The sequence below is a fragment of the Artemia sp. Qi Xiang Cuo genome, chromosome 21 (assembly GCF_049724085.1).
Source record: "Artemia sp. Qi Xiang Cuo chromosome 21, ASM4972408v1, whole genome shotgun sequence".
Lineage (NCBI taxonomy): Eukaryota > Metazoa > Arthropoda > Branchiopoda > Anostraca > Artemiidae > Artemia > Artemia sp. Qi Xiang Cuo.
Genome location: NC_142814.1, coordinates 39263165 through 39291118, shown reverse-complemented (window position 1 = coordinate 39291118; position 27954 = coordinate 39263165). Strand labels below are relative to the sequence as shown.

The 27954-nt window shown below is 33.1% G+C and overlaps 1 protein-coding gene across 5 annotated transcripts in view; it reads right to left on the bottom strand.

The window, feature by feature from the left end:
- The window catches only part of LOC148939530 (long-chain fatty acid transport protein 4-like), a 192937-nt gene that overhangs the window by 98166 nt on the left and 66817 nt on the right, over positions 1-27954 (bottom strand). For 2 of the 5 annotated variants that reach the window (XM_089107194.1, XM_089107195.1), the window contains 3 exons: positions 21089-21329; positions 14934-15132; positions 238-430 (listed from right to left, as the gene is read on the bottom strand). In XM_089107194.1, coding sequence (XP_088963320.1) covers positions 238-430; positions 14934-15132; positions 21089-21329 — 633 coding nt within the window. Of the gene's footprint in view, positions 1-237; positions 431-9114; positions 9317-14933; positions 15133-15820; positions 16020-21088; positions 21330-27954 lie in introns of all 5 variants that reach the window. The other 3 variants (XM_089107193.1, XM_089107192.1, XM_089107191.1) reach the window with 2 other exon arrangements.

The following is a 27954-nucleotide window of genomic DNA, read 5'->3' as shown; positions in this document are numbered from 1 at the left end:
AAGAAGAAAAAACTGAAAATAATGATAAAATGAAGAATAAAAATTGAAAAAAAGTATAAAAAGAAGAAAAAACTGAAAATGATGATAAAAAGTATAATTTTTTCAAGATAAAATCATTTTAAAATAAAACAAAAAAAAAAAATAAGAAAAAATCCGGAAAAATCACATTATCTTGTTATTTCTCTCTTAATAATTTGAATAATGAAGTTAATTAAAAAGTTAATTATAAAAACTCACTAATGTTTGCGTTTCCTTCTGTGGCACCATAAAATTCAGCGATATGCTTTACACCGAATCGTTTCACAAACTGTTCCCAAATTTGTGGTCTCAGGCCATTACCATACATTAGACGGACCTTATGCTTCCGTTCTTCGGGTCTTTCTGGTGAAGATAGCAAGTAACGACAGGTTTCTCCAATATACTGCGCCACCTATTTCATAAATCATTTTTTTATAATAATAACTTAGTTTCTAATTATTAAATACTTGATTAAATTATTTTGATTATTAAAGTTTATAATTATAATAATTTAATACCCGATAAAATAACACTTTCTTCTTTCTTATTGAAGGAGGCTGTGCCAAACTAGCATTGCTGCTGGTAAACAATTTAATGATATTTTTAATATATAGAAAATTAAAAGAGGCGAGAGAGAGAGAGAGAGAGAGAGAGAGAGAGAGAGAGAGAGAGAGAGAGAGAGAGAGAGAGAGAGAGAGAGAGAGAGAGAGAGAGAGAGAGAGAGAGAGAGAGAGTGAGAGAGAACAAAGCAGTATTTATTTACTATAGATAGGGTATTGCAGGCAAATGTCTAATTTTGGCCTTGTACGATTGAGTGTAAGAGTCACCCACCGCCACGAGTCAAATATACATGTTATCCTGAGAAAGAGCTAAAAATAGCATTCTTTTAAAATATTGTCCGAAGGAGCCTAACTATAAGGTACTTTGAAGTTATTGACCATTTTTGGGCTTAAGGGGATACAGTACCTTAATTTTGTGGGCTTCAGCCCAGTCATGATAGTCACACTTGACACTCCGGCTGACAATCACAAAAACAAAGGGTCAATTAGCGAAATCTCCCAGGGGGCAAGCTATCATGAAGAGCTGTCAATAATTTGTGGTTTGACTGTAAGATTCGACTGAAATACAGTGTATTTTACGTCCTTTTGCCACCGAGCTTGTCAATCAAAGCTGGCGACACCATAGGAAACCCCCAAAGCATCCAAACTAATCAAATAATAATTCCTTTGAGTTTTTTTTGCGTTTTCTGGGTAGGTATGCAAGAAAATTTTTAGGGATTGCCCTTTCCTTAACTTTAAACTAAAAGTCTGCTCTATTTACAAAAAAAAAATCTAATTAACACTTCCTAATGATATAAGTGTCATTAAAGCAGAATATCTCTAACTCGGACAAAAAACAAAAAAGTTAAATAGTTTTCTAAAATTACCGAGAAAGTAGGTGTCGATTTTTAGTTTTTGGGATCTCTTATGCAAGCTCTACAAGTTATGGCAAGACCACCCATTTAATTTTCAATAGTTTGGTCACACAAACTTTACACACAAGATTTTATTACAAGATTTTTTATTGAAATTTTAAAATTAAAAATTTTAAATATTAAATTTTTTATTAAAAATTTTCGGATCTCTTATCCAAGCTCTACAAGTTACAGCAAGACCACCCATTCAATTTTCAATAGTTTGGTCACACGAACTAAAAACGTTTGTAACAGACAAGATCTTTTTATTGAATCTACTGAATAGTTTTTTTTTATTGAATAGTTTTTTACTATTATTACAAGATTTTTTATTGAATTTTACAACAAGATTTTTTATTGAAATTTTTAAATTAAAAATTTTAAATATTAAATTTTTTATTAAAAATTTTCGGATCTCTTATCCAAGCTCTACAAGTTACGGCAAGACCACCCATTCAATTTTCAATAGTTTGGTCACACAAACTAACAACGTTTATAACAGACAAGATCTTTTTATTGAATCTACTGAATAGTTTTTTTTAATGAATAGTTTTTTACTATTATTACAAGATTTTTTATTGAATTTTACAACAAGATTTTTTATTGAAATTTTAAAATTAAAAATTTTAAATATTAAATTTTTTATTAAAAATTTTCGGATCTCTTATCCAAGCTCTACAAGTTACGGCAAGACCACCCATTCAATTTTCAATAGTTTGGTCGCACAAACTAAAAACGTTTGTAACAGACAAGATCTTTTTATTGAATCTACTGAATAGTTTTTTTTTATTGAATAGTTTTTTACTATTATTACAAGATTTTTTATTGAATTTTACAACAAAATTTTTTATTGAAATTTTTAAATTAAAAATTTTAAATATTAAATGTTTTATTAAAAATTTTCGGATCTCTTATCCAAGCTCTACAAGTTATGGCAAAACCACCCAGTCTATTCTAAATAGTTTGGGCACACAAACTAAAAACGTTTATAACAGACAAGATCTTTTTATTGAATCTACTGAATATTTTTTTTTATTGAATAGTTTTTTACTATTATTATAAGATTTTTTATTCAATTTTACAACAAGATTTTTTATTGAAATTTTAAAATTAAAAATTTTAAATATTAAATGTTTTATTAAAAATTTTCGGATCTCTTATCCAAGCTCTACAAGTTACGGCAAGACCACCCATTCAATTTTCAATAGTTTGGTCGCACAAACTAAAAACGTTTATAACAAACAAGATCTTTTTATTGAATCTACTGAATAGTTTTTTTTTTTATTGAATAGTTTTTTACTATTATTACAAGATTTTATTACAAGATTTTTTATTGAATTTTACAACAAGATTTTTTATTGAAATTTTTAAATTAAAAATTTTAAATATTAAATTTTTTATTAAAAATTTCGGATCTCTTATCCAAGCTCTACAAGTTACGGCAAGACCACCCATTCAATTTTCAATAGTTTGGTCACACAAACTAAAAACGTTTATAACAGACAAGATCTTTTTATTGAATCTACTGAATAGTTTTTTTTTATTGAATAGTTTTTTACTATTATTACAAGATTTTTTATTGAAATTTGAAAATTAAAAATTTTAAATATTAAATTTTTTATTAAAAATTTTCGGATCTCTTATCCAAGCTCTACAAGTTACAGCAAGACCACCCATTCAATTTTCAATAGTTTGGTCACACGAACTAAAAACGTTTGTAACAGACAAGATCTTTTTATTGAATCTACTGAATAGTTTTTTTTTATTGAATAGTTTTTTACTATTATTACAAGATTTTTTATTGAATTTTACAACAAGATTTTTTATTGAAATTTTTAAATTAAAAATTTTAAATATTAAATTTTTTATTAAAAATTTTCGGATCTCTTATCCAAGCTCTACAAGTTACGGCAAGACCACCCATTCAATTTTCAATAGTTTGGTCACACAAACTAACAACGTTTATAACAGACAAGATCTTTTTATTGAATCTACTGAATAGTTGTTTTTATTGAATAGTTTTTTACTATTATTACAAGATTTTTTTTTGAATTTTACAACAAGATTTTTTATTGAAATTTTTAAATTAAAAATTTTAAATTTTAAATGTTTTATTAAAAATTTTCGGATCTCTTATCCAAGCTCTACAAGTTACGGCAAGACCACCCATTCAATTTTCAATAGTTTGGTCACACAAACTAAAAACGTTTATAACAGACAAGATCTTTTTATTGAATCTACTGAATATTTTTTTTTATTGAATAGTTTTTTACTATTATTATAAGATTTTTTATTCAATTTTACAACAAGATTTTTTATTGAAATTTTAAAATTAAAAATTTTAAATATTAAATGTTTTATTAAAAATTTTCGGATCTCTTATCCAAGCTCTACAAGTTACGGCAAGACCACCCATTCAATTTTCAATAGTTTGGTCGCACAAACTAAAAACGTTTATAACAAACAAGATCTTTTTATTGAATCTACTGAAGTTTTTTTTTTATTGAATAGTTTTTTACTATTATTACAAGATTTTATTACAAGATTTTTTATTGAATTTTACAACAAGATTTTTTATTGAAATTTTTAAATTAAAAATTTTAAATATTAAATTTTGTATTAAAAATTTCGGATCTCTTATCCAAGCTCTACAAGTTACGGCAAGACCACCCATTCAATTTTCAATAGTTTGGTCACACAAACTAAAAACGTTTATAACAGACAAGATCTTTTTATTGAATCTACTGAATATTTTTTTTTTATTGAATAGTTTTTTACTATTATTACAAGATTTTGTTACAAGATTTCTTATTGAATTTTACAACAAGATTTTTTATTGAAATTTTAAAATTAAAAATATTAAATTTTTTATTAAAAATTTTCGGATCTCTTATCCAAGCTCTACAATTTACGGCAAAACCACCCAGTCTATTCTAAATAGTTTGGGCACACAAACTAAAAACGTTTATAACAGACAAGATCTTTTTATTGAATCTACTGAATATTTTTTTTTTATTGAATAGTTTTTTACTATTATTACAAGATTTTATTACAAGATTTTTTATTGAATTTTACAACAAGATTTTTTATTGAAATTTTAAAATTAAAAATTTTAAATATTAAATTTTTTATTAAAAATTTTCGGATCTCTTATCCAAGCTCTACAAGTTACGGCAAGACCACCCATTTAATTTCAATAGTTTGGTCACACAAACTAAAAACGTTTATAACAGACAAGATCTTTTTATTGAATCTACTGAATAGTTTTTTTTTTATTGAATAGTTTTTTTTACTATTATTACAAGATTTTTTATTGAATTTTATTTTACAACAAGATTTTTTATTGAAATTTTAAAATTAAAAATTTTAAATATTAAATTTTTTATTAAAAATTTCCGGATCTCTTATCCAAGCTCTACAAGTTACGGCAAGACCACCCATTCAATTTTCAATAGTTTGGTCACACAAACTAAAAACGTTTATAACAGACAAGATCTTTTTATTGAATCTATTGAATAGTTTTTTTCTATTATTACAAGATTTTATTACAAGATTTTTTATTGAATTTTACAACGAGATTTTTTATTGAAATTATAAATTTTAAAATTTAAATTTTTTATTAAAACATTTTCGGATCTCTTATCCAAGCTCTACAAGTTATGGCAAAACCCCCCATTCAATTTTCAATAGTTTGGTCACACAAACTAAAAACGTTTATAATAGTCGTTATCTTTTTCTTGCATTTTCCTACAAGATATTCTTCTAGCATCTCCCCTCCCTTTAGATTATAAGAAAATCTTTTCGTGATATTATCATTGAAAAAGGGTTTTTTTTATTTTTGTTAAAGAAATTGAAAAAGACAACAAATTTTCCCTCCCTGAATTCTGAAGATTATTTTTTGCTCCCCCAGGGCTTAGTCATAAATTTTTGTTTGGGGAGGGGGGGGTACAATGTTCCAATAAGATCTTTTTACTTGCAGGAGGGGGATTTTTCCTATAAGATCTTTTTCTTAATATTTTAAGGTATCTGATCACCTTAAGCATTAAAAGAAAGTACGGTATAAAGCAATACCTTCTCTTGTATCGATTGATGGCGTTTGCAATATTGCTAAATATTGTCCTTTCTTATCCATCCTTGTTCATAACTAAATAAAAAAAAAACAAGTTTTGTCAACTGAAAGTGAGAAGCAACATTAAGATTTAAAACGAACAGAAATTATTACGTATATGAGGGGGTTCGCCCCCTCGTCAATACTTCGCTCTTTACGCTAAATTTCGAATTGTATTCCAATTCTTTAAGAATGACCCCTGAATCACAAAGGGTTTAATTAGAATAAATAGCTCTTTTGAAAGTACTAGAAAAAACTTTAGCGTATCGAGGTATTGAAAAGGGGGCGAACCCCCTTATATACGCAATAATTTCTTTTCGTTTTAAATCTTAATGTTGCTCCTTACTTTCAGTTGAAAAAACTGTTTTTTTTTTTTTAATTTAATTTCTGATCGTTTTTTAAATAATGCTGGAAATCACGCGGCCCCTTCACGGAAAATTCTGTTCCACCACGAAATAAACCTCCATGGAAAGATCCTCCCACGTAGACTTCTCCCCCCCCCCGAAATATAATACCCCCCCCCCCCTCTGGAAACATCTGTATTCTTCCCAATAACCAATACTATATGTAAACAATTGGCGAAGTTCACAACTTGCAGCCCTTGCCCTGCACTAGAACTTTTAATTTTTGTTCGAATGAGCCCTCTCGTGATATTCTAAGACCGCTGGGTCGATACGATTACCCCTGAAAAAAAAAACACATCCATGATCTTTCTTCTGGCGAAAAATACAAAATTCCACATTTTTGTAGATAGGAGCTTGAAACCTCTACAGTAGGGTTCTCTGATACGCTGAATCTGATGGTGTGATTTAAATTGAGATTCTAGGAGGTGTTTCTCCTTTTTTCGAAAATAAGGCAAATATTCTCAGGCTCGTAACTTTTGATGGGTGCGACTAAACTTGATGAAATTTATATATTTGAAATCAGCATAAAACTCCAATTCTTTTGATGCATCTATTGGTATCAAAATTCCGTTTATTAGAGTTTCGGTTACTATTGAGCCGGGTTGCTCCTAACTTACAGCTCTTTCCCCGAACTGTTTGATACATTAGTTTCTATCGTGCCCCATACGGAGCTAGAACCTATATTAATTATAATAAAAGTAATAATAAACACATTTTTTGCTGGGACTGCGTTTCTTCAACGAATGACAAGTGTTGACTCGTGCGCGTACCAAAACTGATAAATAAATCCAGAGGGTGGCTCAGAGAGGGCGTTATGAAATTTACAAGAGATACTAAAGCCTTTGAGACTGACTCTTTGAAGCGGGCAGAGTCAAGTCAGGCGGGTACCCAATGGGAACTATCCCATCTAAGAATACAAACCACTATATATAAATAATATACAGTAGAATCCCCACTCATTAATATTTGGCTACTACAGTCTTGGCGCGTCTAAAAGCTCCTCCCATATTCTCGTCCATCCACAATTCATTGTATATTACCTGGAACACGTGTTTTGGCAGAAAATTTCTCAAAATGCCTTTGAGCTCAACTCGAGACTTTGAAACCTATTTGTAATTTCTAAAACATCTGATAAAAATACAACACTACTAATAACCAGTTTTTATTTATGTTTTGGAATAAACTAAATTTAAAATTATATTCTTTAAAATTTAGTGTTCCAAAGGTGAAGCCAAATTTTGTGTTCAAGAGAAATCTGACTTGTCTACCCGTGAAAAAATCTAATGCCGCTTATGTTTCTATGTTCTCCGGAGCACTTGCATCTTGGTATGGCTTTGTATAATGGTTGAGATAGGGAATGATTGCACTGTATATATGTATATACAGTGGTACAAACTCTCTAAGCATAAGGACCCAGAAACAGTGTGAATATAAGGGCCTACAATCATTATTAGAAGCAAAATATTAAATGTGGGACAACTGCCCAAACTGTGGTATAGTCGCGTCCTCAAGGCTTTCCAAGTAAAGTCGCCTGTGCCTATTTACTTTTTATGGCAGCTCCAGTTTTCTTTTGGGCCTTATAAGGCTCAAAAGACAAATCTGGGGTAGTTGAAGCTGCTTTTCTTTAAGGAAAAGTCAAATCCGGTGAAAGAAAAAACTTTTCACCCAGCTAACTTTGCCAAAAAAGTCATATTTTAGACATGGCTTTAATTTATCAATAATCCCAGTTCTTATATATATTTTTTCAAGCTACGAATGCTCAGGGTTTTTTTGGAAAGAATGAACCGGTTTCGTAGCACCTTGTTATAATTACTACAGAATCAGGCCTAGGTACAAGTTTAAGTCTTCAACGTCAATGAAAAAGAAATAAAGAAATAAATTGCAAGGAAACAATTGCAAAACAAGCATCAAAAGCTACAAAGCAAGCAGAGCAAAAAGCGCGGCGGCTATTACTAGAAACAAATGGGCAATTCCATATATATATATATATATCAGTACATTTTGTCTCTACATGAAAAAAGCTAAAAGTCGAATTTTCGATGCAGTAGAAGTTTTATAGAAATGTGGGACTAGAGAAGATAAATGGTCTTTTTAGACAAGGGACAACAGTCTTTTTAGACAAGGATACTTTTAGTGATGTGACGAAGCAGTGATAATCAATTAAAGCGATTCTTCCACCATATAGAAGAAGAGAATGACACAGTGAAAAAAAAATCTACCAGTTACCAGCAAATAAGAAAAGTTAGGTTGACCTCGTAAATGCCTCGTGATCAGGGCCCTATGCAGGGGGGGGGGGGTACCTGGTGTGGACCTCCTTTCTGGAAATTTTTGTCCAACACGTAGAAAAGTAATAAAATGCAAGTAAGCAAAGTCCTTTTGTGTTTTGTAAGGTTGCCCCCCCCCCTGCCCGCCACCTGAAGAAAAAAAAACCGAAAAAGAATCCTGGATACGACCCTGCTGGTGCTCATCTTAATATAAGTTAGATTCAATATCACAGACAACATTAAATACTAAATAATTGTACCCAAATTTTAGCACATGAAAAGTAAAATATAAATAAATATATAAAACCTAAAATACCAACATGCAGATTCGAGTGTTCTCATTTAAATTGTATTTTTTATGAGTATTATTTTTATAAAAGCAACATTGAATGACCATTCGCTTAAAAACTGTAGCCAGCATATTTTAAATATAAATTAATGTCTGGAGGTTTTGAAAACACAAGTGGAAAAAAAAATACTCTACAATAGAAAAAGAAGTTGCTTAGATACGTTCTTGAAGCCCAACAATCCAATGAAGAAGCTTTGACTAAAGAGAAATAGAGAGATTACTTTTCTATAGTGCCATAGCAAAAAGAGTTCTTTAGTTTAATTGGTTTACGTCTGTCACGTATTTTCGTTAGCCAATCACATTATTTCCCAAGCGTACATTGGAAAAGGGAAGCAAGTTAACCTCGCCTATTTTAAACCTGATTGGTTCTCCTTTAATCCTATTGAGATTTTAAGCCAGTAAAAAGCAAAAACTTGTCGAGTCGCAAGATTTTTTACAGATAGTCCCTCTGTTTCTCTGTGCTTTGACAATTTACGGGAGACCAGCCACCTTGAGACATGCCATCGGAGGTTGCTTACCGTACACTCGTATTTTATACATTCAATCCAAAACTGTGAAGCAGAAAACTTTTTTCTAAGTACAGCAGTGTTGCCAAACAGCAAAACCTGGCCGATTCCAACCATCCCACCGGCTGTGTGATATAAAGGTAGAGGATTATATATTATTTCGTCATTGCCGGAATTAGTCATCCAATGAACAGCACCACAGAAAAAAGTGTATCTAAAATGGCGAATACTTATTTCTTTACATTTTCTTACTTTAAAGGCTCGCTGGACACATTTTGGGTTATATCACAGCTAATTGTTATTCGATGCCCCATTGATGTATGTGACATCAGAGTGATCTCTTAAACTTTTGGAAAAAAAATGAAGTTATTCGGGTTTTGACCCTAAGCTTCTTGAATTTTAGAACTTTTTTGTCGATGGGCTAGTGTTGTGGAAATTACTTTCAAAAAATGAATAAATCTAAATTTAAAACAAAATTCAACGAAAATATACTTAAATAATATCTACAAATGATTGCCGAAAACAGTATTTCACTATACTTAATTAGTGTTTCAATATTTAAATACCAGAAACTTCATATAAATTGTCTTCTGTATTTTACGTACTTGAAATGAAGCACGTAATTATACAGTATATAAGAAAATAAGCACCAGGAGCCCAGGCTTCAACACCGGGCCCCAGCACTCGGCACGCGGTAGGCTTGTATATAATTGAGTATCTAATTACGTATTAGCATAATCATCGCGTTATTTTCTAGTTTTGAGTCGCAAGGTGTCAAATCAGCAACTTCAATTGAATTAAGAAATTCTGGTGCATCCATTTCATAAGATTTGTTTTCTCCTGGGACTCGTTGTGATTCTCACCGTTGCTTCTCTTGTAACCGCAGATTTTGTTTACGACTCGATGTGATCATCCCTGTTACTTTTCTTCTAACCGGAGTTTTTTTTGTCCATTATTTTCATTTGGGATTCGTTGTGGTGGTTGTTTTTGCATGTCTTCTAGCCGCAGATCATGTCTGTGCTTCATTTTTGTACATCCTTACCTAAAAATTTTTCTATACCTTTTGCTTTGGCCGTTCTGATTCATTCAAATAATGTGTAATTTCGCATGATGTAACAGATACAAAAGAAAACTTCTTTCCTAGTTTCCCCCAGTCGTCATATTTTTGCTTTGATTGCGTTGTTACATAATTCAATAACAACTTGGAATGTTCCGATGGATATGCCCTCTGAAATATCTAAGTTACGTTTGGGTGTAATCATCGTTTTATTCTTTAGTTTCAAGTTATGGGGTAGTAAATCAGACATTTAAAATGAATTAAGAAATTCTGACGTGAATTCTATTCCTCCTTCCTGTTTATCGTTTATAGCCGCTAAAATAACTAGTTCCTTATACCATTATAATTTCTGAATATTCCTACCTGAATTACGCAACAGGCTGATTATTGTCTTTTTCTCACATGTTCTCACGTTTTTTTCGCACGTGTTTTAAGTCACATTTCCGTTGGCAATTCAAAGTGATTTGTAATGTTATTTTTGTTGTTTCTTGTTCCAAACCCTTTTGCTTCAGCTGTTCGGAGTCATTCGTCATCTTCTGTAATTTTGTATGCGCCATAGATACTAAAAATGGTACGGCCATCCCTTAGTTCTGCCCTAAGATAGATGGATGGATGATAGACTATCTATCAAAGAGTGAAAATGACATCATTTTTATATATTCCTGAAAAAGCCTTATGCCAGCTGTACCTCTCACTTAGACTCTCTCACTCTCATTCACATACATAAACAGTTGCTCGTTTAAAAAGAGTAGGTTTAAAAGATGAGCGTGAGACTGATTCATGGCAGTAATGTTACCTTAAAATTTACTTAATACATATTGTATGTTCTATTATTATGCAACATATTATATGTTTGTGCCTCATATTTTATTCATTACGGTGAAAACAATCGTTTTCGGGGATGGCATTAATAAAAAAGTTAAACGAGCTCAAACTCGACGTAACAACATAAAACAAATAGCTGGGAGAGGGAGAAAGGTCGGGACCAAAGAGGGTTGCAACCCCTTTCTAATATGTCCCAAAGGTGCTTCCAACCCTGCACACGGGCAAGATCAAATTGATAAAATTTTCGGGTGATGCTTTTGTATTTACAAGGCTGTGCATTATGAAACTACAACTAAGGCCTGAGGCCTACAACTAAGGTCTGAAGCCTACAACTAAGGCCTGGGGTCTGAGGCCTACAACTAAGGCCTGGGGTCTGAGGCCTACAACTAAGGCCTGAGGCGTCCAAGGATGTACTTATAGTCTGTTCTTTGTATGGTCCCAATAAAATATGACGAAGTTTGTAAATTAATGACAACAGTAATTCAATATATAAAATATAAAGGATTAGTTTGAACAGAGTTATCCATCCACCGCAAAGAAAAACAGACAGGTTTGTCGTTTATACCATCGAATATTTCTGACAGATATCTCTGTACAAAAAAGACGCCTTATATATCAGAATATGCTTACCCAATTAAAAAAAAAAACCTAAAACTTCACTTGGCTCGGTAAAAGGGACCTTGTCCAGATACAAACGACCCTTCGTTTCATTTTGCCTGATATAAATCGCGATTCTAAACACTGTTACAATTCTGTGAACATAACAAGGATTACAACCTTCACAAAGGACACATAAGCATATGTTGCAGCCATATCACGTCAAATAAACGAATTAAAATAGTTTCGTTTTTAAGAATCAGATAACTCCTTTCAGGCAAATTAAATTCTCTTTGTGAAAACACTCTTCAATCAAAACTTCAATCTGTTAGTACTGTCAATGGTCTCCAAAATTATGCAGCTTAAGGGCGAAACGTAGTACTGAAAGCCCCAAAAGCTAAAGCATTACCCAAATTTTGACAACTCTGACGCCAAACTATAAGAAAAACCAAACTCGCCAAACTGAAGCCTTCGTCTCTCTTCGTTTTCTTGCTTTCAATAGGAACATTTCGAACACTTTACTAGGCAAACGTTTTCTTCTATGAGACAACTCTTTTAAGTAAGTTTCCCCAAAGTCAAATGCACTAAATACAACAAATCCAAAAATTTTAAAAAGGAAAAGATAAAACGATAGGTAGTCATCTCATGAGTTACAAGATGGCTAAATCTTAAAAGTAGAACATTGGCAATTCGTTTACCGGTCAATCGTTCTTTTAAAGGATGTTTTTGGCTCCCAAGCGTATATTAGAAAAGGGAAGCAAGTTAACCTCGCCTATTTTAAACCTGATTGGTTCTCCTTTAACCCTATTGAGATTTTAAGCCAGTAAAAAGCAAAAACTTGTCGAGTCGCAAGATTTTTTACAGGTAGTCCCTCTATTTCTCTGTGCTTTGACAATTTACGGGAGACCAGCCACCTTGAGACATGCCATCGGAGGTTGCTTACCGTACACTCGTATTTTATACATTCAATCCGAAACTGCGAAGCAGAAAACTTTTTTCTAAGTACAGCAGTGTTGCCAAACAACAAAACTTGGCGGATTCCAACCATCCCACCGGCTGTGTGATATAAAGGTGGAGGATTATATATTATTTCGCAACTCTGACGTGATTTGGCTTCTTTTATAATGAATCTAAGGTTTCAGTTCATTTTAAGAAAATTTTATGCAGTAGCACCAATTTACGAAAATTTTCGGTTCTATGGGGGAGGTAGAGCATACGGTGTACAGGGGAAAGGTAGAGCATATGGCCCCTGCCACTTGGGTGTTAGGTATATGGAGAAACTTTATGGAAAATTTTTATACTTTAATGATGCCGTGGGAGTCCCACTTTTTTCCAAAATTCAGTTGCAGAAGAACAAAGTTCTAGGCAATTAGCCCTTCCTACCCACCTCGGGGTGGATGGATGGATCTATTTGGAGGTATGATTAAGGAATCCTGGTTCGCTTACTGTGTGCTTTTCGCAATTATATTTTGTTTAAAGCAGTTTACCATAACGAGTGGTGAGGAAGGAGGAGGCGAGGAAGGAGGAATCTTTGTCGGTTGCGTCTGAAATTCTGAAGATCAAAAGTTTGCTTATATATTGTAATGTATTGCATCAAAACAATACGCTTTAATACTGAAACCAAATAGTCAAATTCGTGAAGTTAAATTCGTCCACAAAACTAATTGGTATAAGAAAATTTAGACAATTACTTTTCTTCCTTATGAGGTTCTGGCGATAACCAATGAACTCTAATCCAGAAGTTGAAATGTCTATTATTATTTCTTTGTTACTAACTTAATGTATTCAGTCCCTGCAGACATTTGCCTCCACCCCATGGAATGTCAAAGATATACCGAAGCAAACGCTTTTTAAGGATTCAGAAGGAACGGAAAATTTTTCATAAAAAAAACAAAAGCATTTTTTTAACATGTTCCCCCCACAGCCATACAGAGGGGAGGTATCGAGTTTGAACTCCTCCCCTCGAAATTTTTGTCCGACATATAAGAAATAGCAAAATGCATTCAAATTAATTTTGATGCGTTTTATATTCTTTTTTCATACCCCTCCCCCCGAAAAAAATTTTGGTTACGCCCTTGCTTCTCCCCCATTCTAAAAAAAAGTCACAAAGTTTGATAAGTCATAATATACATTTGGGTGATGAAAAAAAACCTCTTCTTTTATGAGCAGGTAATGAGAGTAAAACTAAAAAATGCAGAACACTAACCAGGATTTTCATTTGGAAAAGACAGACTCGGAAACAGACGGCCGTTTTATAGACACATTTACACAAAAGTACGTATCCCAGTGTGCATTTTTCTTTTCTTTTCATTTAAGAGGAGGGATGATAAACTCTGAGAACGACCCATCACAAGGATACTAAAAACATGGCTTTGAGTTGTTTGCCCATAGATTTCCAACAAACAAATGTTCTTGTAAAAATTCAGTTTAGGGACATGACCAGATTGCATGATTTAATAGTTACAGAACAATAAGGAAAATCACCGTCCTTGTCAACATTGGCGTTGGCGTCAATTCCGAGGAGAAGGGAGTGCAAGTCTAGATTTTTCTCCACTCTTAGATTTTGAAACATCTTTTTTTGAATTTTCATTCAAAAATGGCTTTTTGAATTTCCATTCAAAAAAAAAAGAGAAAAAAATTGCCCCCACAAATTTTTAAATATTACATTTGTGCCCCCACCCCTACATTTTCGTGAATTGAAGCCTTTGCTTGTCACGCATACAACACTAAATCTGAATCCTGTCACTGAATCGCAACTATATTCAATTTAAATCAAGAAAACGGGAGACATAACAAACAAAATATGCACACCCTTTCTCTAGATTAACCCAGCTCATAACGCACAGCCTTGAAACCATTGAAGCCAAATCGGTTCAATTTCTACCAATTGACCTAGTAGGCGAAAATCACGAAGTTGCCATCTTTCAAAAATCGTGTACACCCGGTGACGCTTACCTACCACGTATGACGGAAGTCTGTCATTCATGGCAAAAGAAGGCATGGCTTGTAGAAAGTAAGCCATGAATGGGGCAAAGTGCATCACAAGTGGCAGAACAAGTGACGTCCCGAGATATGCACCACATAGCAGAGAGAGGGCAAACTCATGGTTTATTCCAACTATTTGGTACAGGGCCGTATCCAGGGGTTTACCAGGTTTGAACCCCCCCCCCGAAATTTGTGTCCAATTTGTAAAAAAGTGACAAAAATACATATAAACAAATTTTGATGCTTTTATTTAACCCCCTCCCCGAACAAAAGTCCTGGATACGCCCTTGGGTATGGTAGAGTTTTACTAGACCAATAAGTAAAAATTAGCCCGACTCAGCCTCAATGCTTGAAACAGAAGTCTCACCGTGCACTGGTGCTTAGCACAGTCTGCCCAGAAGTTGGAAACAGAAAACTTTTTTCGTAATACAACTTTTAGTCCAAAAAAGATCATCCCTGCTCCTAATATTCCACCAGCAGTGTGATATAGAGGTAAAGGCACGTAGGCTACGTCTGACGACTTCATTCCGATGGCAAAATAGCCTCCAGTGGCAACAAAGAGGTATCTATCAGATAAACACAATATTGAATACCTAAGCTATTTTATTCAACATTATATAATTCAAACCTGCTTCATTCTAGTACATCAGAGAGGGAAGGGGGCGACAGACGGAAATATTTCCCAAGAAAAATAAGAAACTACGACACAAAAACGTATTATTCGTCTTTTTATTATCCGACCCCATCCCTCTCCCTCAAGCGTGCACCTATGTTATAAGACACGTTATATATATATATATATATATATATATATATATATATATATATATATATATATATATATATATATATATATATATATATGTTATAATAATTATAATAATAGTTATAACTATTTCATATAGCTATGTTATAAAATAGTAAAAAAATACGATTGGATACAAACAAGGACAAATCTACCAAAACCCCATCCTTATTCAAACTAGTAAAACACATTTTTAAGCACGGTTTTTTTTAACAATGGTACAATTCTGTTTAATTGGCATCATGCCAAACTATATTTTGGTAGGTGATAAGGCGTTGTGGCCACCCTGTATAAACTTCTTAGTAGTTTAAACCAAATTACACACAATTATTTTTGCTAGAAGGGTGTTTCACGCAAAAACAGATAGGCATCTAAGATAAAACTACTGACATCACAAAACACACAAAGCGCTAAAATAGATGCCACTACCTGTCTCTAAAACATCTTACCGTACAGTTATACTTTATACAGTCGGCCCAAAAACTAGTAACTGAGAATTTTCTTCTAATGACCACAATGGGGCCAAATAATATCATCCCAGAGCCAAGAACACCCCCAGCAGAGTGGTAGAGGGGTAAAGGCGTATATAAAATGTCATCACTTGTCATACTGGTGAGACTGAACATTCCATAGCACATGAATAAGTATCTAAGTAAATAATTTAATTCAAATAGTTAAATATCAAAATAAAATGCTTCTAGGATAAATATAGAAGAAATTACTAAAGTGAATACCATAGTCTTAAAGCTTTTCGTCAGCGTACCGTCCGGAATGCTAAAACTAAGATCCAGATTGGTTACTCTAAAATTGTAGCCAATCAACAGAAATTCTCTGAAGTTGTAGTAAAAACCTATATGGGCTTTACCCTATTTTTAAGAAAAAGGATTTTAGTGATATTCGAGTGGCTTATTTCCGTTTTTGTAAATATCTTCTCTATCCTCCTCTTTGGTATAGGAATCGAAGATAATAAACAAGTTTTACCTTCCGTATATTACTAAGCAGCTGACTAGTTTGCACGAAAGGCTTTCAGAAACATCGTATCAGCGTTTGCTGCCTCATCATAGCTTGATCAGTTTGTTTTATTAATTTATATTATATACTAATTAACATAGTATGATTTACAAAGTAATACAACGATTGGCTGGCATGTACTCCCATTAGAATATTAAAGATTCAAAACAGCTAGGGATTAGGGATAAGCCATAAGTAGAAGAGTTAGAAATATTTTAAAGAAGCAATAATAAGGACCAACAGAATATTAATCCTAATTCCACTTACTATCTGACATAGTAAGCAAAGGAAAATTCGATCTCTATTCTTCCATTTTTGCATATATTTTTTGTAGTTGCCGCTTTGGACTCGCAACCGGTACATTTCCAGTAGATATCGTGTTTTTGAATGGCGTTAGTTGTAGCAAAAACCTATATGGTCTTTACCCTATTTTTAAGAAAAAGGATTTTCATGATATTCGAGTGGCTTATTTCCATTTCTGTAAATATCTTCTCTATCTTCCTCTTTGGTTTAGGAATCAAAAGATGATAAACACGTTTTATCTTCCGTATATTACTAAGCAGCTGACTGGTTTGCACGAAAGGCTTTCGGAAACATCGTATCAGCGTTTGCTGCCTCTCCATGGTTTGATTCGTTTGTTTAATTAATTTTATTTATTTAATTTTATTATAGTTTAATTCTTAGAGAGAGAGAGAGAGAAGGATTTATTGAAAAAAAATATAAACAAAAATTTATTGCTACTTCCCCTAAAAAGCAAAGCTTGTCCGTGGGGGAGGTAGAAAAAACAAAATCCTTAAAACAAAAAGAACACTTGGCCACCGAGACCACCAATACCACCACACTAAACAGTAAATACAAAATAATATCATATATTATACTTCCACCGGGAACATCATAATGGTGATTAAAAATCTTACGTAAAGTTATTATTGGTTTTCGTTTTTGAATCACATTTTTCTTTTTTCTTTTTTTTATCTGTTTTCTAAAGTGTTTACTCCACTATTTATCTTGTGATGTGAGTGGATAATAAATAGATATTATTATTATATTAAAGCAATGAAGCCCATATCTAGATATTTCACGCGTCAAATCAGGGGAAAACAGCTGTGAATGTAAAACCTACAATTCGATAAATCGCACGATGAAATAGTCTACACTATAAAAATATCTTGGTTCGTTTGACAGTGTTTTGGCTATGCAATGCTAAAGAATGGGACCAATTAGGCTAAAACACGGTATGCGTGGATCTTACTAGAAAGAGAATGTAAATTGGAGAGTGCGTGTCTGCTTTTGTGTGTCTGACGGGGGGGGGGGGGGGCAATTCCACCATTCGTGCACATAGTGCTAGCAGAGTGGTTATCACGTGTGCTTCTGTGGTTCAATACCAGATGATACCAGCATTTTTTGCTTTGTTAATATTTTGATCTTGAACGGCGGGAAATGACGCGAAGAGGCAGACAAAAGTAAAGGAGCGGTGAGAGGAAGTTTATTGGAGTAAGGAAGAGGGACAGTTGGTGATAGAGCAATACTAGGAAGCATTAAAGATTTATGAGCAATGCTGGGCCGTTTTGTGTAGCTACAGATAAATTATAGAGCCAGAGTTAAACTTAACAAATATATTAATATTTGTTAAATTAGAAGTTTAACAAATATATTATAAAACAGTTGAAAATATTACAAACAATGTATGAATGTAACTTGAATACCCAAAAATGATTATGCTAACCTATGTTACCCTATTGAGCGTGAGGGGTGTATACCAAGAAAGTTTATAGTCTTTATTTCGTCTCCTATTTTTTTTTACATTAAGTCCTTATAACAATTTAGTCCGCATTGGTTATTACAGCAAGTACTTGTTCTGCATCTTATTACATATTAGTCTTATACCTAAACCTTATTACAGCTATTATGAGTCGCTCAGACGCTGGATTCTGTCTCAGACTCTTTCCAAGTTTCTCCCTCAGAGTGGTTGAAAGTCCAAGGTATTTTCAGAAATAGGAAATTCACAATCATAATTGTCACCTAACTAGGTATCTTCAGTTTTGAAAATGTTGCTCGATAGTTCCTATTTTCAGCTTTCAACCATTCTGAGCGGGAAACTTGGACAGAGTCTGAGACAGAATCCAGTGTCTGAACGCAACTTTACATCTAGTAATTGTTACACTTCTTATTGTATCTTACTCTTATTACATCTAGTCCTTATTAGAGTTATTACATCAAGTATTTGTTACACCTCTTATTACATATTAGTCTTATTAACCTACACCTTACTACATCTATTAATTGTTACGCCTCTTATTACATGTTACTCTTATTGCATGTAATCCTTATTACAGTTGTTACATCTATTAATTGTTACACCTCTAATTACATATTTGTCTTATTACATCTAATCCTTATTATAGTTATTACATCTAGAACTCTTTACGCCAATTATTACATATTAGTCTTATTTCACGTAATCCTTATTACAGTTATTACATGTAGTACCTGTTACGCCTCTTATTATATATTAAATTTATTGCATCTAGTCAGGAGCGAATCTCCAGCAATTTTATTGGGGGGGGGGGGAGGGCAAGAGCGGTCTATATCTGGATAGTCAAAGGGCAAGGGATGTATAATATTTTTTTCTCAACATTATTGGGGGGGGGGGGGCAACAACCCCCTTGCCACCCCCAAACGACGCCCCTGCATCTAGTACATATTATACTCTCTTATTACTGTTAGTAGAACTGCTCTGCTGTTAGTAGAATAGTTTATGTGAGGTTGTCTGCGGCTCATTAACATGTGCAGTCTTTTGGAGTCTGTGCAAACATTAAAATGTATGTGCAGTCTTTATTATATAAGTGTTTATCCTTGCAGTGGCATTATTGGAAAGGATTACTGGGGAGAAAAAGTATATTACTTAGTTACTAATTAGAATTAGTACAGTATATCTGAGACCAATAGCGGTATATTAACATGTGCAGTCTTTTGGAGTCTGTGCAAACATTAAAATGTGTGAGCAGTCTTCATTATATAAGTGTATATCCTTGCACTGACATTATTGGAAAGTATTACTGGGGAGAAAAAGTATATTAGTTAGTTACTAATTAGCATTAGTACAGTATATCTGAAATCAATAGCGGCACATTAACATCTAGAGTCTTTTGGAGTCTGTGCAAACATCAAAATGTAAGTGCAGTCTTCATTATATGTGTGTATAACCCTGCACTGAAGTTATTGTAAACGCTTACTGGGGAGAAAAACTATATTAGTTAGTTACTAATTAATATATTAATTTAGTATGTTTAGTGTATCAGTATATTATTTTAGTATATTAATTAGTATATTAATAAGTATATTAATTTTATATTAGATAGTTAAATTTGTTTATTAAATTTCAATATTATATTTAATCATTAGAAATTGTTTATATCAAATCATGTGCATTTTCGCTGATTTGGTATTATCATAATAACTTGGCGAGTATGGTCACTTTAAAAGGGTCACTTTACCAATAAGAAGAAAATTTTCATCCAAAAGCTTAATAGTTTCATTATGTTTGATTTGCAAAAAGTTTAAGACATGAACATGCATATAAACGTCTGCACATTAGCATGCACCTCAATGATAAGTTTGCACACCTATAAATAACATCCCACTGCGATAAGACCCAAAATGACTTAACAGAGCCTTTAAGTTAGTTATCTTGCATGACAAATAATTGTAGTTTGGCAATGCTGTTCTGACAAGATTGCCTGTTCTTAGACGGAATCTTAAGCAGTAAAGATTATTAATTTTTTTGTATTCCATGGGAAAACGTTTCTAAGATTTTGTAAACTTTTCTAATCAACAATTGTTATATTTCTCTAGTTATTTGGTTTACTTATTCTTAACGACATAATTAAGATTTAAAGGAAATGGGAACTTCGTGGGCGGGTGTAAAAAGGGAGGATTTGAATAGATTGGGGTGGAGGAGGAGCGTGCGTAGCCGTGTTGGCCTCAGGCGGCTTGGTGCTGCGGTGAGTTGTTGTTAGTAGTAGTAGTAGTAGTAACGACATAATTGAAATTCTTTCACAGTAAATTTTGAGTTATTTGATTGAGATGAACTATAAGCAGAAAAACAACTTATAAGACAAAAAGAAAAAAATTATTAGAATAAACAAGTAATAAATGTTTTTTTAAAGGGCGCCAAACGTATTGGGTCTTATATAATATATATATCGAATTGAACTAAGTTGTAAACACACAAATGAAAAAAGCCTGGTGAGTTGAGAAACGAGTTAGCAAGAACAAGTTATGAAGATCCCAATCTGTTTTGCGCCCCTTGTTTACACTTATATTTATATATTCACAAAACAAAATCTGGTTTTTAGTCCATTTCGAAAACATGATAACTTTTTTATTTTTCGTTTATTATTTTCGACTTTTTAGCTTTCGGATTTTATTATAATGAAATTTTATTTATTCTTATGTAAACATGTATGCTCTCTCAGTTTCTAATTATACCAGTCTGAAATTCAAATTCCATTTTGAGTTCCTTAAAAAAATTTCTTATCTAAGACTCGAACCCAATTACTACGGGCACAGGCAAGAATTCTTACCGCTTCGCTATCAAGTCTTCCAATTGAGAAAAGCAAACAAAACACAAAAAAACCTTGGTAATATGAGAAAACTGAGTAAATAAAAAAATATCAATAAATCAAACAGCAAAAGTTGGTTACCTCGAATGGCGAATAACTGCAGCCTTTGGCAATCCTGTTGTTCCTGAAGTATAAATGTAAAGCATTTTGTCTGTATAATTCGCCCTCTGAGGTCCAGATAAAGGCGAAGTAGGGCTCGTTTCTAAAGCAGCGTCCAGATTCTTCCCTCCTGACACATTGCTAGGCATATTTGAATCTTTTCCAAGACAGCTGACGAACAAAGGTAAACCCTCCTCTAGACGATCTTTAACACTGGCATAGGCTGTAAATAGCAAACAAACTTTTTAAATGAGGTTCGCCTCCTTACATAGCGTTTTTTTCTTATGTCCAAACTGCCATATTTTACATCAGTTTTCGGCCGATGAGCTGATTCTCGAAAGTTTCATTTAAATATCCCTGCCAAAATCTTTAAGATGTCAAATCGGTTTTGTTCATAAACCGATTCAGCACAAATTAGTTTCCGCTGGAAATCTAGATAGTTACAACACTGTTGAAACTTCATCATTTCAGATTTTTCTGTATTGAAGATATTCTTTTAAAAAAGCATTGTAAATACTATTTTCAGTTATTACAAATTTTTTATATTCATTTTCATTTACTTTTATAGCTTATGATTAGTCTAAAATTATTAATTTATGTATAATCGTCTTAGGTTACAATAGAAGCTATGTTTTGAGCTTTTCCCCCTTGATTCTTCAAATCACTGGGCATAGACTTTATTTGCATGGTACTTACTTCCACACATTTTCTTCATTAAATTAAAAGAAATACAATGCCCGACAAAACAAACACACAAAATCCTAACTGTTTTATATTTCTTTGCGCCCTTGCTGCAAAAATGTTTGCAAAACCTTTTGGTAGCAAGGATCTGTACCTCTACAAAAAACTTATTTATAGAAAATTTATTCATTTGTCTTTGAAGAACCAGCTAACAAGCATGGCTAGTTCAGATAGTGGAGCATCAGAAGCCAAATCCAAAGAGTTTCGGAAACTTATGAGAGTCGAAAATGACTATTTCGAAAAATCGAAATAAAAACATCAACGCCATCTAGCATTTGACGATGCTGTCCATTTATAATCCAACCTAAACTATTATATACCTATCGTTTGGTACTTTTAACTTTTAAATGTAGGTGAGGATATATATATATATATATATATATATATATATATATATATATATATATATATATATATATATATATATATATATATATATATATATATAAAAAAATAAATATATATATATATATATATATATATATATATATATATATATATATATATATATATATATATATATATATATATATATATATATATATATATATATATATATATATATATATATATATATACATATATATATATATATATATATATATATATATATATATATATATATATATATATATATATATATATATATATATATATATAAATAAGAATAAAAAAAAAAAAAAATTTCACAATTATACCTACCAGCTTAAAGTTAACTTGCCTACTCAACTTACCAAGATATTTTCAAGTTAATTGAGGCTTAATTTATGCAGACTGGAATCTGACGATAAATAAAAGTTCAAATAGGGATAAATGTGGTCATGGAAAGGCAGTGTGGTCTCCAAAATTATCTAAGACTGGAATCTGTCTTAAATTAGCTGTTGGAAACAAATTATTATTAGCAGAGAAATTTTTAGCTTAAATTCATTAGAATTGCAGATTAATTATACCAATTATCTAACTTTTGTGTCGCGTCAGTAGTTTTGACTCCTATCTCCCGATGTTAAATCGGTGAAGATCCAACTCTTTACGAGATCCTATTCAGGTTCGAGCTATTAGTCATTTTCTCATCAGCAAAGAGTAAATTATCGAGAATAAATTACTTTAGGGATAAAAAATGCATCCGCGGCGAAAAAACTGATGCTAGCCTATTTTAAGTGTCTAAACACAAAAGATTTCGGTTAAATCGGTTAAAACTCGGATAAATTTCGGTTAAAAGATTTCGGTTAAATAGGCGGAAGGGGAATCTTTTCTCTTCGTAAGTGAACATTTCCGAGGCTATAATTTTTGTTAGTCGAGCCTGTTTTGCCCAATGGCTAGGATATCGATTTCAAACATTCAGGGACAATTAAAACTGAGAAGGAAGGGGGGAAGGGGGACATCACATTTTGTATTGGGTGGGAGGGGGAAAGCAATTTTTTCTGATCTTCAAAAGAGCGTAACTATGGCTTCCTCTCTTTGTCATACCTGTCATTCAATGGGTCGCTTCTAGTCTTACAAAAGACGTGTTATTAGATAAAAGGCTTCAACTTTTTTATGAGGAGGAGGTCAAAATTACAGCCATAAGGGATATAGTCATTGTGTTTCTTCTTTAAGTGAGGCTAGTTAAACAAACAAGAAAACAACCAACTTTTCTTTCTTCCAACTCATTACTGGCAAAACAAATATTTAAACTACCCTTTCTACCTTCAAAAAAAACAACAGTTCTTTGTTTTTAAATGTTGCCCTTTGATTCTAAATAGTACGATTCTCCTGAGACATAAACAAATACACAAAAACAAAACGAGATAAAAAGCTCTTTTTTCGCAATTTTTCCTCATTGCATAATACCTTTAGAAAAAAAAGAATTTTCTTTTGAAAAAAAGAATTCCAGTTAATAAAAATATAGTCTCTGCGGAAGAATTCACCCATCCTTTGCCAAATCCTATTAGAGGAAACTGGCCCACGATCGGCACGGCGCACGTTCAAACAAAGTAAATGATCTCAGCTTTAAAAGAAATGGACAATTATGATGGATTGCGAGAGCTCCGCCAGATGGAAGCGTGCGTTTTAAAATGGCTGCCCCTTAATTAACACTTTCACTGAAAAATATCAGACTGGATCGCGTTTGTTGGTGAGTAAATCCTGATTTTTGTTCAAGTTTTCTCTGAAGCTCTACGCCTAACTACAAATACTTGCTAGAGCGTAGAATCGGGTTGTATTCTCCTATTATCTGCCTGTCTTTTCGCATCTTCTGAGACGAGTCATCTTCACCGGTCTGCTGTTAGCATTTTTCATCCTACAAGATAGCGAATTCCAACGGTCGGCCACAATATCCGGGGCAGGTATGCCGAACCAAAGCGTCCGAACGCAGGCCATGCTTATAAAAGCTGAGTATGTAGCATATATTAAGGTTGCAGGTACGCTCAAAGCCTAAGACTTGATTAGTTCTTGCGTTATTTAACCATGTCAGGCCTCTTAGGTGAACTAAAAGTCTATTTCTTACAGGTAAATTTCATTAACATCAAAAAGCTTAGAAGTAAAATAAAGGAGCAAAAAAGGAGGCTGGGATCCAGAAGTTAGGAAAACTGCAGTTTTTGTTTTGTTTTACGCAACGAAAAGTCAATCAGATCCTTTCCAAGTGATCTTCTGCAATCTGTCCCTAGAGGAACACTGCAAGACTACTCGAAAAAATGTTGAGCAGCTGAATATTCCTTCACAAAGTTTGACTCCTCCTTTAACAGTGTACATTTAGACTCCTCCTTTAACATAGACACCGATATTGAAGCAGCACATGTTCCATCTCCGAGTGAGAAGCAAAGGTAAGCAGATGATTCGTTCGAAGAGATCGTCGTTACGAACCCCTTCACAAAATTTGCACTACAAAGTATAAACAGGAAAAAGAACTTGAAGAAGTCAGAATCACCCATATGCAAGAACGAATGACTACCAAGATAAACGCTGCATCTGGCAAGAAAGCCCTAGTCCTGGAGAGGAAACAATAAAGAAAAGCAAAAAGGCTTAAAGCAAAAAGTTGGTTCCTCGCAACAAGAATCGCAGTTGGAGTAGCGATTCTGACTTAGGTAAGGCTGCATACAACGAATCTTCAAACGCCAGTGTGGACATTGAAGACGAACCGTCTGCCAGCATCTGCCAATTTAATATTGAGAACGTCAAAGTTGGTGATGACATTCTGGTTGAGCTGAAGAACAAGGAAGTGATTCCTGTTCACTATATTGCTATTATCGAAGACATAGCAACTGAAGAACTTGAGGTCCAGTTTCTAAAGAAGACTCTTGGTGCTAACTGACGAAACAGCTAGTGTTTTAAAGACGAAATTTGACATGAAACTGGCACCACCGACAATTGCAGATGGAAACAAGCGGCTTAATTTTGGTGTTGATCTGTCAATTTATAATCTGGAATGAATATTCTTTCAGGATTTTTTTAACCTTACTGAAGCTGATTCTGTAGCTATTTATACTGAACGTACTCTTTTATTCTTCAGTAGCCAAAAAACAAGTTATACCGTTTTCAGAGGCACTTTTCTCTTTACTTTGTTTGGGGGGCAAACGTAGGCCAGAAACGGCCGAACCAGTACTGGGGTGGCCCAGTTTCGGCCCCTTTGGCCACTTGGAAAGAAGAGCTGCCAGATAGAACAGTATTGGAGCATTCTTAATTGTCTTTTTCTGGGATAACACCCAATGAGCTACCTTTACTTTGGAATACTAAGTAACTTCCTATCTGTTGACCTGGAGAATTAAAAAAGTCAAAACCTGCAGACTATTGGATGGTTTTCCCCTAACGGTACTTTTTGAATTTTCGATGAAAAATAAAAAAATAGTGATTTTTTTCATTTTTGGGGAAGGAGAAATAAATAAAGATAAAGAATTACGTCAATAGGTTTTCGGAAGTCCATTTTCATTCCGTCCTCGCCATTCCATTTTCTGCTAAACGTGAATACTAGGATTTCTAATTCTAATATATTTGTACAAAGTTGTGGCAATGGAACATCAGAGATTTTTTTTCACCCCTTGGGGACACTTGGTCACATATCAGAAAGTATAGCTAATAGGAAAGTTCTGATTACACCACTGGATTTACTGCAGCAAGATTCGGGTGATCCATTTATAATAACCCGAAATCGAACTTCTTGGGATAAAAATAGATTCCAAATTTGGAATGAATGAAGTTACTGACTCAACTCAGTGCCAAATAATTACAAAATACCCCCAATGACAGCTTAGCTCCTATTTGCTTAAAAACCAGGTCAAGAATCGAAAACACTGCCGAAAAGGACTTTTCTCAATGAAAATAGCTCAAGAAGACATTTGTCGAAACCAAGGGGGGTTAGGGAAGGTTATAGGACACCCCTCTTCCCCCAAATTAACGCCACTGCCCATCCTAGATTCGGAAAGATAATTGTTGTGTCTTAATTTTAATAAAATTGAAAATATCCCTTTCCCCCTCACAATTCATGAATCAGTGCCCCCGTGTACCAGGCTACACGCGTATAGACCGGGCTGAACAACACCAGAATCAAGACTACAAAGGATATAATACCAGGTCGTGTTATTCCAATTCAGCATCAGCGCTGTTTTGTTGTTGGATCATTATATTGTGCCAAAAATATATGTGCAAATTATTCAAATTTACATCTAGCGGCTCTTTATAGAGCTTTAAAACTAAATTTAAATTCCAGATTCTAAACCTCTATTTTATTACGTAAAAAAAATTACGTAAAGATTTTAAATTCCAACTAAAACTTTGATCCTTCGCTTAGGCGAACGGATCAATCAGCAGTAGCATAAAGTCTATTAAGACTATACTGCCACTGAAGATTCTAATACCAATTAGGGGTATTATAAGTCGGTCTTTACGCCGAAAAAAACTATCGTAAATTTTCAAATTAATGTTACATGGTCCATTTTGAAAATCCACATTGAAATTTAAACTTCAATATGGGTAATAACTTATAGCCTCTTAAATTATTTTTGAAACGTCAAATTAGTCTTTCATGGCTTTAAACTTGAATACTAAATTATAAGCCCTTGTTTGGGCAACTAGGTCAACCAACTCAATACCAAGACCATTAAGAGCATACAGCCAAAAGGGAGGCCAATGCACGAAAATCTAGGGGGGGGGGGGTATTTTTTGTTCAAAGCCTCGGGGGCAATTTTTTTTTCCAATGAAATTACCAAAAAAGGTATTTTTCCACAAAAATATAAAAAATGCTCTTCAAAATCCAGGGGGTGGGGTGTGTTGAAGGGTAAAAAATTTAGAGGGAAAGTCCCCCTGCCCTGCCACAATTGATGCCCCCTGACAGCCAATAAACATGATATTACCAATTAGTGGTGCTACTAATTCGACCTTGACGCCGACAAAACCTATTTTCCCAAAAACTCACCAAAATCTTCAAATTAATGTTATATTGTTCATTTTGAATATGCAAAATTAGATTTCAAATTCATTATTGGTAATGATTTTTTTTTTTTTTTTTTTTACACATCAAATAAATGTTCCATGGTTCCTCTAGATCTTTTCAAACTCAATTTAAATTATAATCCCTTGTTTGGGCGACTAGGTCGATCAACAGTAATATCAGGAAAATCAAGATAATACAGCCAATTACGACGATAATGCTAATCAGCGTTTAGGTCTTATCGCCCAAAAAACCGTCGCAAATTTTTCAAATTAACATTACATGGTTCATTCTTGAAATTAATATTGAGGTTTCAACTTCAATTTGGGTATGACTTTAGCTATATAAATCCTTTGACACATCAAGTTAATGAATCATAGTTAATCTTTAAGATTTAAAACTTAATTTAAATATCTAAATTCTAAATCTCTATTTTAATTACATACGAAAACCAAATTTTAATTTCCAATTTAAATTCTAAACCCTAGCTTAGGCGACCAGATCAATCAACAGTATTTAAAAAAAACTGTTATGACTTTAACGTCAATAAGTTGTATTTCGATTTAATGTTAGTATTCCTTTGCTGTCAGATGAATAAACTATCTTTTTGGCCAAAAAAGAAAAGTATGAATGAACTTTCAAATTAATGATTTAAAGCACTTCAGAACTGAGAAAACTGTCCCCCTGAATTCTACTCCAGTAAAGC